This window comes from Nicotiana tabacum, chromosome 3 (assembly GCF_000715075.1).
Source record: "Nicotiana tabacum cultivar K326 chromosome 3, ASM71507v2, whole genome shotgun sequence".
NCBI lineage: Eukaryota > Viridiplantae > Streptophyta > Magnoliopsida > Solanales > Solanaceae > Nicotiana > Nicotiana tabacum.
The window spans coordinates 127,930,383-127,945,337 of NC_134082.1; the positions used below are offsets into that span (position 1 = coordinate 127,930,383).

The 14,955-nt window shown below is 39.1% G+C and overlaps 1 protein-coding gene across 1 annotated transcript in view; it reads left to right on the forward strand.

The window, feature by feature from the left end:
- LOC107767579 (zinc finger BED domain-containing protein DAYSLEEPER-like) overlaps positions 1–9,734 on the forward strand; it is a 29,257-nt gene extending 19,523 nt beyond the window's left edge. The window contains exon 5 of the mRNA XM_075245883.1: positions 9,319–9,734. Within this exon, the coding sequence (XP_075101984.1) occupies positions 9,319–9,734 (416 nt within the window). The remainder of the gene's footprint in view (positions 1–9,318) is intronic.
- The last annotated feature ends 5,221 nt before the right edge of the window (positions 9,735–14,955 follow it).

Here is a 14,955-nt window from a genome sequence, read left to right on the forward strand (position 1 = left end):
TGCTACAGAAACCCCTTAAGTGGGCTACTGGGTCGCCGTGCCCGTTGTATAGGTCAAATTTGGGCATCTTGAAGCCAACTGGTAATTGTACATTGGGGAATAAGCACAAATCTTTGTATGCTACACTGACTTGCCCACCTAATCCTCGCATGTCTCTGAACGATTGTTCTAAACTCTTGACCTTCCTGAACATCTCTTCTTGTTCAGCATTTTTGGCTGGCTTGTCAATTTCGGTTGGGAGATCAAAACGAGGAGCAGTTGAATTAATTTCGGAGGCTTTGAGGGTGGGCTCCGGGGGGTAATATTGGTTGTCCTGGGCCTGGAATGTAGGCTCACTAGGAGATTTGTGAAATGTAGCAGGGGGAGGTGCTACGAAAACAGGAGTCATAGGTGTAGGAAAGTATGGAACTGGTTTCGGAGGTGGAGACTGTGGTGTCTGAGAGGTGGTGCCTCGGTAGTGCTGGTAAATGGGGAAGTTTGGGGATAATTCAGTGGTAATATTATCCTGAGTTTGGGTCATTGATGGAGCAGGGTTATTTGGGTAAGATGGGGGTAACTGTCCTGTAGACCAGGCTTGGTACATCTCAGCCATTTGCTGCTTGAGTTTAAACATCTCTTCTTTCATTTTCCCGACATCCATCTCCTCTAGCTCCATACCTGTGTCAACATCTGGGATAGACATACTTTCGGGTATTGGTCCTTTTGATCTTGTGTGATAGTGATAATATGCCAGTATACTCTTTAGAGAAACTAACTGCTTGAATTCTGAAAATGAACAAACTTGTTAGTTTTGAGAGTTTAACACATATATAATCACACGTTGAGATGCAATGCTCCTAGACAAATAATCCCTTTCTATTATGCATTTGCTCGGCTGCTTGTGTCGTCCCAGCTTTCTTGAAATTTTTATTGTTATTCACTTTTATTTATTATATATGTCTTTTATCGTGGTGGTCGAATCTTATAGAGATTGCCTACGTATCATGCCCTTACATGAATCAGACCTTGCGTATTTCAGACTAAAGGCAATCACTTTTATTCATTATACAAAGATGGAATTACATTTGAAAACTTTTAAGAAAATGGTTTGAAACACACACACTTAAATCAAAATAAAAGATACAATTCTTAACATCTCATAACATGCCCCACTTTCCACTTTTGTTGTCAAATATTGGATTATCTGCTCAATGTGGGGCTTGACCTGGATGGCCCCCCAGCGTACGATACATCCTTTCCAACTCTATTGCTAGATGACGAGCAAAAATGGGTGCATGCTCTGTAAACATTTCACAATCCATTCCTTGGCAGTTTACATAACTTTGAGATGTGAAGACTGCCAGGTCGTGGATTTGTGCCCTGAAACCTTGGAGACGTTGGTCTTGGTCCTGCAATTGCTGCTGACGAGTGGTGGCTATATCTCTAACACGGTTTTCACGATCTAGAGCTGATTCTAACAGAGCTCGGAGTCTGTCCTGATCTAATATTGCTTGCGCTCTTTCCCTGTCGAGGTCTGCTTGTTGATGTTCTCTGTTGCATCTTCTTGCCTCTTCTAGTTGTGCACGAAGCTGGTTTTCTGATCGTATCCAATGGTCTTTTTCCTTCTTGAATTGTGCCCTGTCTTTTTCGGATTGCCTATCTTGGCGTTCCTTATTAGACATGGCTTCTTCGTTTAATCGTTGGATCCTTTCTTTTGCTTTGCTCAACGTCCTTTCGTTTTCTGCCAGAATAGAATCATAATCTTGCATTCTTTCAAAAAGATTGGCGATGGTTTTTTGATCCTTCCAGCTCCTCTTTGGTGTTTCAGAAACTCTTTTCATTTTTTGGAATCGAGCATGAAGATTTTCATTCTCACAAGCTAGACTCTTCTTCTCGCCTTCGGCTTCTTGTGCTTGCAAATCTTTCTCCAAACTGAGGCTTCTCAGATTTTCTTTTAGGTCATGGATAGTTGCTTTGTACCCTTTTTCCTTTTCTCCCCAGATCAACCGCTCTTGGATCTTATCATTAAAGTTTTGAATATGGGGTCTTTTTGTTGGTCTTCTTAGCTCAGGTTCTGGTACATCATCCACGCGAGACCGTTTCTCGAACCACCTTGCATATCCAGGATTTATCTCACCCTTTGTAGTGTCTGGGACTTGAGTATCACTTTTCAAGTATCGACATCCATTCCACATCTGCTGAAGTAGAGCCTCGGGAATAGTGGCTTCTGGGTGTAATTCGATTACTTGCATACTCAAATCTTCATCATCAGGAACTACTTGATATCTCCCTAGTTGTCTTAGGACTCTTAGTGGCGCATACGACTGAATGCTTCTCAATCCCAATAGTAGTAGATAACTATTTGAGGTTGACATGTGTATTACTTCCCTCATCGGGAGCCATCCCAAAGTCCATTCAATCTGATTTGCCGTTAAAGCCTTTAGATGAGATACCCATGCTTCTATCCCTTCTGGAGCCTGATAATTTTTTGTTCTTTCCTCATAACTCTCAATGCAATTATCATTGTTTGGCCCATACTGTATGATCTTGGGTTGTTGTTGGAGATGTTCAATCACCCACATTTGCAACAAAATTTTGCATCCTTCGAAGACTTTTGCTCCTGATTTATATAAAGTCAAAGCCCGATAAATATCTGATAGAATGATGGGGATAAGGGTGTGATTTTCTTTGGTGGTGAGGATTTGCACAACTTTCGCGGTGCGAATATCAATTGTTCGCTCTTTGTTTGGGAAGACCATGATTCCTAGAAAAGCCACCATGAAGGCAAAGTGACGGTGAATCTGCCAAGTGTCTTTGTTTTGCTTGTTAGTATGGCCTTTCTCATGAATTTCGAACCCATCTGACTTTCCGAACCTTGAATACAAAAAGTTGAAGGAACAACATCCATTGATGACATTGCTTTTCCTGATTTGACTGCTGATGTTTAGAAGACCGAAGAATCGAAGTACCGAAGGAGCCTTTGTGAATATCAGGCTTTGATTTTTTAGACTTCCGTCAAAACCAGCATATCCAGCTATCTCCTCTAACGTAGGAGTCAACTCGAAGTCAGAGAAACGAAAGACATTGTGAACAGGGTCCCAAAAGGTTATTAACGCCGCAATCAGATCATCACGGGGTTTAACTTTCATAATGTCCGTGAGATTTCCCAAATGCTTGACGACCCATTTTTGACCGTCTTCGCCTAAATCATACCACCACATTTGAAGCTGAAAGAGAAATTCTTCTGTACTCGTGGATGAGGGGCTTTGTGTGGTGCTCATTTTGTATCTGAAATTTAATTTTAATAAAATCAAAACTTATTTTTTGAAAAATTACACTAAAAAAATCATTTTATTTATTAAATATCTTTATTTCAAGATTTAAAACTATTTTTTTTTAAAAAAACAACCCATTTTATTCCTCTCTTCTCACCATGATTTCGTTTAAGCTGGTCAACAAGCATGTTCGAGGCAAATGAATGCACAAGTAGTAAGTAGGATGCATCAGGATGGTCTTTTTGTTTCGGGTTCACCTGTCCTAGACAGACCCAACCCCTGTGTTGAGTCTCCAAGGCCAAATGTATATGATGCAAATATTCGTTCCTACTAGGGATCCGGTACATGACTGAGTTATTCTAAGTGTAAAACCTGAGGTTGATTGTTCTAAACATGGCTTACCCAAACGGACAGTTTGAGCCGAAGCGGGGGCAATGTACCGGGAGCACGAAAGTCTGCCCGGCCTAGTTACTTGTCCCAACTCCGTCTTATTTGGTATGACTTTAACAGAAAGGTGGGTCACGCGCACGTGTACACCATAAATTCAGAAGACTCAGAAAGAAGGGGGTTTCGTAGCAGTTGTATATATTCAAATAATATTAAAGCGGTAAAAAGCAACATTTAGCATATTAGCATATAAACAGTTGAAAATCATATAGTAAATAAAGCTAATTAACACAGATATTTTAAGCTCGAATTCTTTAAACCCTGAACCAATGGTTCTGGGTTACAGTTTACACTGTAACTTTTTGTCCCCAGCAGAGTCGCCAGAGCTGTCGCACCTCCTTTTTACCGCGCCCGCGGGGCGCGTGGGGAATTTTCTCCAATTGAAGGACAGTCGAAACGAGATTTATTTAATTATTTCAGAGTCGCCACCTGGGAATTTTAAGGCGTCCCAAGTCACCAATTTTAATCCCAGAATCGAGGAGAATATGACTCTGTTTATTATTCTGCGAACCAGAAATCCTGAGTAAGGAATTCTGTTAATCCGGAAGAAGGTGTAGGGCATTTCCGAATTCCGTGGTTCTAGCACGGTCGCTTAACTGTTTTTATTATTGGCTTAATTATCTTGATTTTACTAAATACGTTTTTATTGCATGATTTTACTACCGCTTTTTACTTATTGTTTACAATTATATGGACGAATTACACGTACGTATATTCGTATTATATACTTTTTATAATTACCGGGGATCGTGCCACGCGTACGTGTACACAATAAAATTGTCCATGTTATAGTTTTTATAAAAAATATATATTCGAAAATTAAAAATAAAATCAGGAACATCATCACCCTTTTTATTTAGATAATGAACTGCACACCTCGGGTTATATGAAATTATTTTGACATCCGCGGAGAAATCATTTTTATTAAAATATTCGATCGAAATTGCGCGTACGCATAATCCGAATTTGTTTTTTTTTTTAAAATATAATCAGGGTGCGCGAACGCATCCCTGATTGCGCAAAATCTTTGTTAATAGTATTATGGCCTTTTTCCCCAAATTGTTTTTTATATCATGAGAAATCTCCATTTAAGATACCCTTGAATTCTTGAAAAAGAACTTGCAATTTATTAAATGTTACCCGTCGATTATAATTTCCGGATATAAATTATATTCAGCCAGACTATTCAAATTCAAAGAAAAGCGTAAAAATATGATTAACACTATTTTCGGCAAATACAACATATATATCTATATGCCCAATAATGAATTGTATATGAAACTAAAAATGATTTATAAAGGGAAGAATATTTTTCAAGAACTTTTATTATTTCTATTTAGTGCAAGTCCTATTTCTAATTGTCGTTGATATAAAGTGTTGCAATTTGTATATCTCATCTTATTCTCATATACTTGCTTTTAATCTAATAGGCCTAATTATTTATTTAGGATGGTAAATAGGCATCAAATTGATAAGAGAGGGAATTATTATACAAATTGATTAACAACATTGCCTTACATGCCACATATTTGTATGTCTTGAAACATTCGTAGCACTTTAACATCATAATGAGCCATAACAACTCAACTTACCATCCACTAATGGTTCTTATAGATACCTGTTATTATGCCACATAAGAACGTACAACTTATATCATTCCTTCCACAACTAAATCAGGTATCAGAATAAACTAGCAATATGGTTTTGACATTTTCACGCTATTCTTTATTCAACTAACAACGTCACAAGGCCTAGTTAATGGCCAATCTTTATGTCATGTTTCCTACCTTGACAGTTCAAACATGACTAAACTAATGAGATGAAGGGCTAACATTATTACAAAGCTTTATACGAATTTCAAAGTAAGACAATTAACTCATAACTATCAAATTGAATTCACTACTAATTAACTAACATGAAACAAAAAATGAAATTTAAACTGATGAACTTGGACAAATGGAAAACAAAATTGCAATTCAAGCTTCATTGATTAGTCATGTTGAATCTCTTTCCAACATAAAATTTAAAAGACATGTACCTGAAAATGAAGGTAGAAGGAGTAAATTTCAGCAGTAGCAGCAATTACAAAATCAGTAGAATGTACCGATAACACAGCAAGTCTGAACAAGACCCGTTAACCCAGATGAACAGTGACAGGAACTTGAGGGAAAGATTTCAGATTCAAACTGAATAATATTCACACAAAAATAATTGCACAAACAACGGACTGATTCTAGGAGGATAACATTTTTTCAGATTTCAATTTCTTCCTGTTTCGGATTCCTGTTTCTGACTATATTTTCTTTTTTCTGTTTCTGTTTTCTTCTTCCTATTTTTTAAAACTCTCCTCTTAAAATCTGATTTTTCTTCTCCTTTCTTTCTTTCTGTCTTTCTCTCCTTTCTTTCTCTCTCAAAGACTGATCTTTTTCTCTTTTAAAATCTGCTTGAAAGCTCTCTTTTTTCCTTGTTTTTCTTTCTTCAAAGAGCTCCCCCCAAATTTTTCTCTTTCAAAAATCTCCCATTAAATCAGTCCCAATCCCCCTCTATTTATACAGGGCTGTCATGTACCCTTCTAGTGCTGCCTGGACCCTTTTCTCCTTTTAAAAATCAGAAAGTTTTCCATTAAAACTGCTTTTGAATACTTTAAATCCAAGTGCTCTTATCCTGATTTTTCAGCAGCCCATTACCCTTTGTTTCCCATTAGTATCTTAAATTATAGCCAACCAACATTCCACTTTCAGTCCACTATTCTATCACATTACCCTCACTATTCTGTCCCAAAAAATGTCCCAGATTTCCTACTGTAATTACTGTTATTACTGCCTTAAATTCAGAATCTAACAATACAGATTTTAAAATCTGTTTAAGCAGCTATAACCAATCCTAAAGTTTTAGACTGAATCCTAACTAAGAATGTAACCTTCTAACACAATTACATCTAATCAACATTTGTAAAATCACACTGAATTCAGAACTAAATCATAACAACATATTACTGAAATTATTATAACAATTCAGACTGGACTTAACATTGAACCAAGATCAAACACACACAGGAGCATTGTCAATATACTGACAATGCCCTGTTCAGAAAACAATACATACACATCATACATTTGAATTTACTGATTTGTAAACAAACATGATTTAATTGACGAGTATTAATCAGTTGATTATTTACAACATTTGTCCGTAATCAGTTTAAAACAATAGAAGCAGATTGTTTCAATCAGCATTATCATAAATGAGAATTCATAATATAACTAATCGACGAACTTAATCGAGTCGATTACTTACATTGTGAATAATCACAACCAACAGAAACAGTTTCATATTTTGATCATATAGACGGGCATGAGACAAAGATGACAGAATTAATCAAAACAAAAATATGAAAAATTAACAAGTTATTAAAACAAACGAAAATACATACAGAATACACAAACAGAAATAGAAAAGTACCTCTGAATTTTAATCAGACTCGAACTCAACTTGGCTTCGGATTTTGTTTGAAATCAAACAGACCTTAGTCGAAGTATTTTCTATTGAAAATACTTTGACTAAGGTCGATTAAACCTCAATCTTTCGTCTGAAGTGAACAGAATCCAAAAGTCTGGTATTTCTAGGGTTCTTGAAGGTTCGATTTGGGACTTAACCATTTCTGGTCAGATTCGAGGGGGACCAAATACGACACAAGGGTGAGGGTAGCCTAGGGGTCATTTGGTGTCAGTTTAGAACGGATCTGAGTTTGTTCTTGTTTGGTCCGAATCTTCAAAAGAAGATTCGAAAAGCTCGGAACTGATTCGAGCCAAACAAACTTCAAATCCATAACGAGGCATGCTAGGGGATACTATGGTGTTATTTTGGAAGCCATTGGAAAGGTTTGAGTTTTCAGACCCACCTTCGATTTAGTATTCGAAGAGTTGGGGTCTGATTCGAAGGAAACTAAGGTCATATTTGTGTAGAGGATGTTCAGGGGGTTCTAGGGTGTTATTTTGGTGACCGGCGGCAATGCCGCCGGGTTTCAGGCGGTGGGATTCTAGGGCGGCTAGGGTTAGGGGTGGGGTTTGGGGACGATGATGAACAGTGAGAGGAGGGGGGTGTTCAGTTAGGGGCCGGGGTAGGGGCTTGGGCCTTATATAGGGGTGGGGTGGATTGATCTCATCCGTTGGATCAATTAAGATGCACGGTTGAGATCAATCCACTTATCCAAACGACATCGTTTGATTTAAGTTGGGGAAAGGGGTCAACCCGGGGTTGAAATGGATCGGGTTTGGGTGAGTTTTTAAGACCGTGGGATCAAGATGGATGAACGGTTCAGATCTAGTTGCCCTTAAATGTCGTCATTTCATTTATGCAGAAGCTGAACTGGACCGTTTGATTGCAACGAATCAACGGCTCAGATTTGAGGTATCTCATGCGGCGTCGTTTAGGCTTGTTCGAATTGGACCGGACAGGGGGATGTTGGATTGGGCTGTGGGGGGGGGGGGGGTAATTTGATTTGGGCCTGGATTTTAATCCAGGTCCAATTTTTATTTTACAACTTATTATTTTTTTATTCTATTTTATTATTTATCATTAAAAAATCCTAACAAAAATTATGAAACAACTTTTAACCTTACACAAAATATTAATCACTTCATAACAACTATTCAACATACAGATAAAACATTAATCACATAGTGGAATATAAAAAATAGAACAAAATGCATATTTTGGTGATTTTATTTAAATTATCTTTCAAATACATAATTAAATCCTATATGCATGCAACATGTATTTTATTTTAATTTTCATTTTATTATGACAAAGTAAACATTTACGGACATACAATAAATATTTAACACCACGCAAATTCAAAAAAATTACACAGTAAAAGAAATTTATTTTATTTTTGATTTATTTTGGAGTAGTTTTCGTAAGGCAAAAATCACGTGCTCACAGTGGGTTATTCACTTCCCTTTCCCTCATTGGCAGAGGACTTTTTCCGTTATTACGGTGTTTGCCAGGCCCAGTTTTCCCCTTATATTTATAAACTCGTTCTCATGTTGACGAAGTATGCGGAATTGGCCAGCCACGGGATCTCTATCCGCCATCTACTACACCTCTACGTGCCCAGTTTCCATAGGGGGACGATGTTACACCTTCGTCATCAGGGAGGTAAGAGTCTGGTGGTGAAGATGGACGATAGGCCAATCGTCGGTTCTAGTTTAACTTCTTCTACGTCAAGACCGAGTCCGTGGTGAGGAATACTAACAATTTTCCTAAGGCGTGGAATTATGCTCGTTAGTACCTTCCCCAAATGTTCATTTTGCTTATTTCGGTAGTAGTGTAATATATATATATATATATATATATATATATATATATATATATATATATATATATATTATTCAGCCGAGAAAGAGCCCTCTCTGTTGGTTGCAGACATTCATGACTGGGTTAGCCAGGTTTTTCCTCATACTATAGGGATCCGTAAATGGCTGGCATTTTACAAGAAGTTCGGGCCCAAGCCTCCGACGACTGGTGAGTTTTTAGGTGCTTCGACCTTTGGGTCGTTATTTCCTTTTTTTTGAATTGTGGAGAGTTGACCTAACCTTTTGTTTTTCGATGTTAGGTCGGAGAGCTTCGAGATGGGCGAGGGCTCCTATACCAGCATTTCGCCAATCAGGTGTCGCTACGGGTTTTGTTCATATTGCGGCTATAACTAAGCCTACCCAGTCGATCACTTCTTCTCATCCCCCGACATTGAGTAGTTCGAGTCAACCATCGGCGGCTCCAGTAGTAGAGACTCCCGCTTCTCCCGTACTCCATTTGATAGATGAGTCGTCGCCAAGTGATGAAGACTTGGTCTCCCGTAAAGGGAGAGTGGTGGATATGGGCAACGGCGTAACCCGAGCAGTGGACTCTCCAAGGGATGACCATGGGTCGACAATAGCTATAGTGGAGAGTGACGCCATCCTACCCGAGATGTCGTTGTCCGCGGGGGTCGGGGAAAGGTCGCCCTTGCCCGAGGTCGGAGATGGAATTTGAGGGCTGTTTGAGGCTGCTGATGTCGTGCTAGTGAGCGAGCCATCATCCTCGAGGACGGTCGACGTTCCTTCATCGATCGAGAAGAGAGAAAAGGACATTCTCGAGGACGGTTATGAAATTGGTCTTGATATCGATCCCGAGGAGGTGCAGAGGTATAATGAAGGATTTATCGGGTGGAGATGAGGCTAGAAGGGTTTTCTCGTTCCATCCCAATCCCCATGGACGATGACCTTTTGGTAAACACGGAGGACGTAGTCCCCTCCTTGTGTCACCTTTGTTCTAATGCAGAAGGCAGGACCTTAACGATGTTCAATGATGCCGCCCTGTCAATGGGCATAGCTGGCCTCGCTTTGAGGGTAAACTTTTCGATCTTCCTAGTTTTTATGCCTTGTATCTTTTCCTCCTCTCCTTTTTCTTTTTAGATTGACTCTTTCTGTTCTTTTTTTATAGACTATCATCTTGGAGATTGAGAGTGCTTGCAGAGATGAGAGCTGCATAGCTACTTTCAAGAAGATGGAAAGGAAATACCAAGAGTACCGCAACAAGCACCGCGAGATCTGCAGGCGGTTCGTTACGAGTGGTAATTTCCAAGATATCAGAGACGATCTGAGGCAAAAAGATGATGAGCTTATGAAGGTCACCAGTAAATGCAACGAGCTTGAGGGGGCGCTCAGGGACAAATAAGAGGAGCTTGAATTGAGCAATATAGTTGAGGTTGAGTGTGCGAATCTTCAGACCCAAGTGACATCTTTGCGGGCCGAGCTAGAGCAGTGTATGATCAGAGTTAATGCTTTGAGTGATGAAGTCATCGAGAGGATGGCGGAATTGGAGAAGGCCGGTTAATCTCGGTTAGTGGCTTCGACGAAGGTGGCGCGTTGGAGGACTCAATACGCGTCCTCTGATATGAACAAGCGAATGATATAGAGATGGCCACGCTCATGGAGGCACGACTTGATGAGCGGATTGGGGGGCTGGAAAAAGAGGTCTCGAACCTTGGTGATCAGATTGTTGTTCTTGAGGCCGAGAAGGCGCAGGTTTTGGCTCAGCTGTCCTCCTCTCATACTTTTGCTTACCCCGATGTTCCGCGGAACTTGTACAAGATATGGATCCACGCCGAGGCTTAACTGGACATATTCAAGAATTTGATGATGGGCGGGGAGAGTTCCTGAGGCTAATTTTGTGGATGCTCGTGCTAAGGTGCGTGCAGCTCGGATTGCCTGTGGTTATAACCCAGCTACTCTGAGGATCGGCGACGACGAGGAAGAAGAAGAAGTGGACAGGATCGAGCAAGACGCTTGGTATGAAGATGAATATTCTCAAGGCGCTGGTGGTGACATCTCTCTTGCTTGTCCCCACGAGTACGGATGCATATTTACAAACCAACTCACGTAATTACTCATATATGATTTTTAGAGAAAATCCCTCAAGAAGAGTAAGTATTAATCAACTTACCTCAACCTTTAAGCTCCAATGCTCCAATTGATTAAAATGTCCAAATATCACCCACAATTCAATATCTACCATTAGACACTTTAACTACATCAATTAATATCATTCATATTATTAGTCTTGTTCATACCCGAATTAATATAATTAGCACCTGTCAATCTCCTTAATGGTCTTAAACCACTTCGAAATTTTTTGGGGTGTTACACGACCGTTTCAGTTTGTGGGTGGTGGTGAACTTCACGTTGTTGATCGAAGTGCCGTCGCCCCCTCTGATGATCATTTGTATGATTCGAGTCAGGTAAGGTGGTTTGGGTGGGCCCAGGTTCTATTCGCATTCTTGAGCGAAGTTGGCTCTTCCTCGGTTGCTCATCAGCTCTTTCAAATGCCCCTGGTGAAACATGTTCACGACCTCTTGTCTTAGAGTGATGCAGTCCATGATTTTATCACCTCGTTCCTAATGGAACTCGCAGAGGGCGTTTGACTTCCTGGTGCTTAGGTCGGACCTTATCTTCTATGGCCACTTCACTTTTGGGCTGAGCTTCTCCAATGCGTAGACTATTTCAGAAGGCGAAACATAAAAAATGTGAGCAGATAATAAAGGGGGCATACCTCTCTCATTTTGGTGAGTACCTGTTCTTGGCCTGGATGGGCCTTCCTCGTGGCGAGAAGGCGGCATGTGGGAGCCTCTGACATATGGTTGATGTATTTCTAGGTTGGGTCGGGGACCTGCTAGATCTCTTCTGTTGTCTTTTCTCTGATCCTTTCTGGACTCAGCTTGTACTGAAGTCAACCGTTGGGTCGGTCCATTTAGGTCGTCTTTGTCAGCTCGAACTTCAGCGCAATAGGCATTGTGTATTTCGTCCCAAGTGGTTGGGGATATTTCATGTGCCGACTCAGTAGCTTTCTGGTCGCCCTTGAACCTCTTTTGTTCAACCCGTTCTGGAAAGCTACCATAGCCATTCCTTCCGACACATTTGGTAAGGTCATCCTTAAGCGGTTAAATTGACTAAGGAAGTTCTTCAGTCCCTCTCCAGGTGATTGTTTGATGGCAAATATATCATTTACTCTTGCCTCCGCCTTCTTGGCTCCAACATAGGCTGTTACAAACTTGTCGGCCATCTCCTCGAATATTTTAATTGAGAATGCAGGCAGCTGTGGATACCAAATTAACGCGCCCCCGTGAGGGTTTCGCCAAACATTTTTAAAGATGGAGGTTACTTGCTCTTTGGCGAGGTCATTGCCTTTTACTGCGATGACATAGTGAGTCACATGATCCTCAGGGTATGTTGTGCTATCGTATATTTTTAAGTATGGGGGCATTTTGAAGGTCTTAGGTATGGTATGCGGTGTGGCTTTATCACTATACGGTTGCTCGACGAACCGGCCGACATCTCTTTTTGTCAAGAGTTTTGGGGCGCCCGGTATTTTGTCTATGTCACACCTCATTTTTACCCGAAAAGGATATAAGGGAGTTTTTTCCAATTAAAGTGACATAAATCGAAATGGGATTATTAATTTAAATTCAGAGTCGTCACTTTAAATAATTATGGTGTCCCAAGTCACCGGTTTATTTTAAATCCCAAATCGAAGAAATTGACTCTATTTTTGGTCCGCGAACACAGAAGACCGGGTAAGGAATTCTATTAACCCGGGAGAAGGTGTTAGGAATTCCCGGATTCCGTGGTTTTAGCACGGTTGCTTAACTATTAATAATTGGCCTAATTATCTGATCAATTACATATGTAGAACCTATTGTGCATTTTTACCTTTTATACCGCTTTTAATTATTTATGGAATTATTTCTGAAACAAGTTACAATTGTCGTACACTTGTTTGTTTTTGTACACGTTGCGAATCATGTCACGGGAATCGTACCCACAATTTATAACATGTATATTTTATTATTATTTGAAGTTATGGCCGGGTCACATGAAATGGACACCCGAATTAGGGATTATGTATCATGATTATGCCACGAGAACCGTACCCATAGCCGTGATGATTTAATTACGCGCCTAAAGCAAACTTCGATGTATTTAATTGTTTTCCTAAGTTTCGGATTTGTTGTGAGGCTATGGATTATGGATAACAAATTAGCTAAAGATGATCACTTAAAGGAATTGATAAATTATGAAGAAGTGATGGAAATTACTTAAAATCATGGCCAACTAACGTTGTTTTAACCAAAAGAATAAGGGAAAATGACAAAGGCAAACTTGAACCAAAACTAACGAGAATATAGACCGGTAGTATATTAATGAAGCTTAAAAATGTTATTTGGAAAGGAAAAGAGAAAATCATACTACTAGATACAATACTCATGGGTATGAACAAATACTTTATGACTAGAAATTTCAACGAGAATCACCAAAGTTATAGCGATTATCCAACAAAACATCAATTTGAAGCTATCTTAGAACAAAGATCGGAAAATTCCCGCAACAATCAAGATTTAAGAATTGCAATCATAAAATGAAAAAATAAATAGTGCGCATATTTCGATTCACAACAAACAAATAAGAGAAAGTCCAGCATCATATTTCGATTCACAAGAACGATATTAAAATAAAGAGAGAAGAGGGTAAATTGACCTCTTATATAACCAACAAACTTCTGAATGTGAAAATACAGAAACCCAGATCGAAAGTCTTTGACGAATCTTCCTTTTTTATGAAACAATAGAGCTCCAAATCAAGTGCACATTAACAGTGTCTTCAAGCTCACGAATCCGGACCGAAAATCCCGTATGGACGCCCCCAAGCTCAAACTGAAAACAGGGACAATGAAATGGTAGAATGCTCGTGGACACAAGACTTTTGGTGGCTGATTTCGGCCAAATGAACTTGTGGTTTTGGAGTGCTAACAACGGTGTTTCGCAACTGATTTATTTGGGGTGAGCAACGGTGGTGCTTGGATGGTTTCAAGTTGCTCACATGACTATATTATGATGGATGAAAAATGGTATTTGGTATGCTATTTCTCCAGTGTAATAAAACATAGCTAATGTATTTTTCCTTTTCTATAACTGCTCGTTTCTTTTACTACTCTTAGATCTAAGTTTTTTTATCAAGGAAGAAGAAGAGTTCGCCTCTCTCTGTTGCTATGTTCGTTCTTCGAAGAAAGGAGTTGCGCCCAACTTTTCCCTTTTTCTCTTGTATGTGCCTAGCTGCTAGGTTAGGGTGTTGGAGAATATCTGGTTTTTAACTTTAGGATATTAGGTTATTTTTTGGGTTTAATGGATATTGGGCTTGGATTTATGGGCTAATGTCTGAATTGGGCCAAGAGTAATTGGGTGGGTCCAAAATTGCTTAAGAAAATTTAAATATGAGACTAGTTTTGGGGTTGTTCAAACTCTTTTAGCTAAAATTCCAAATCTTATTCTAAGAAGTATAATGTATTTATAAAATATAGAAATCACTCTTAATTAAAATAAACTATTAAAATAAAACTAAATACTAAAAGTGAAACTATTTTTGTATATTTTTTTAATTTTATGAAAGGTAGATAAACCAAAAGTAACTAAATAAAATATCAATTAGCTAAATAAGAGAAAAAATATTTTTGTAATTTTTATTTTGTGATAAAATAAAGTAAAAGAGTCAAAACTAGTTAAAATAGCAATATTAGACCTAAATTAAGTATTTAAACGCTAAAATGTGTAAAATCTCGGGGAGGGTAAAAAATTATATGTCTACAACTGCCCCTCTTTGACTGGAAATACGAAGAGTTTTCTGACAAAGAACGATGAGACATGTTTGACCCGACCCTTATT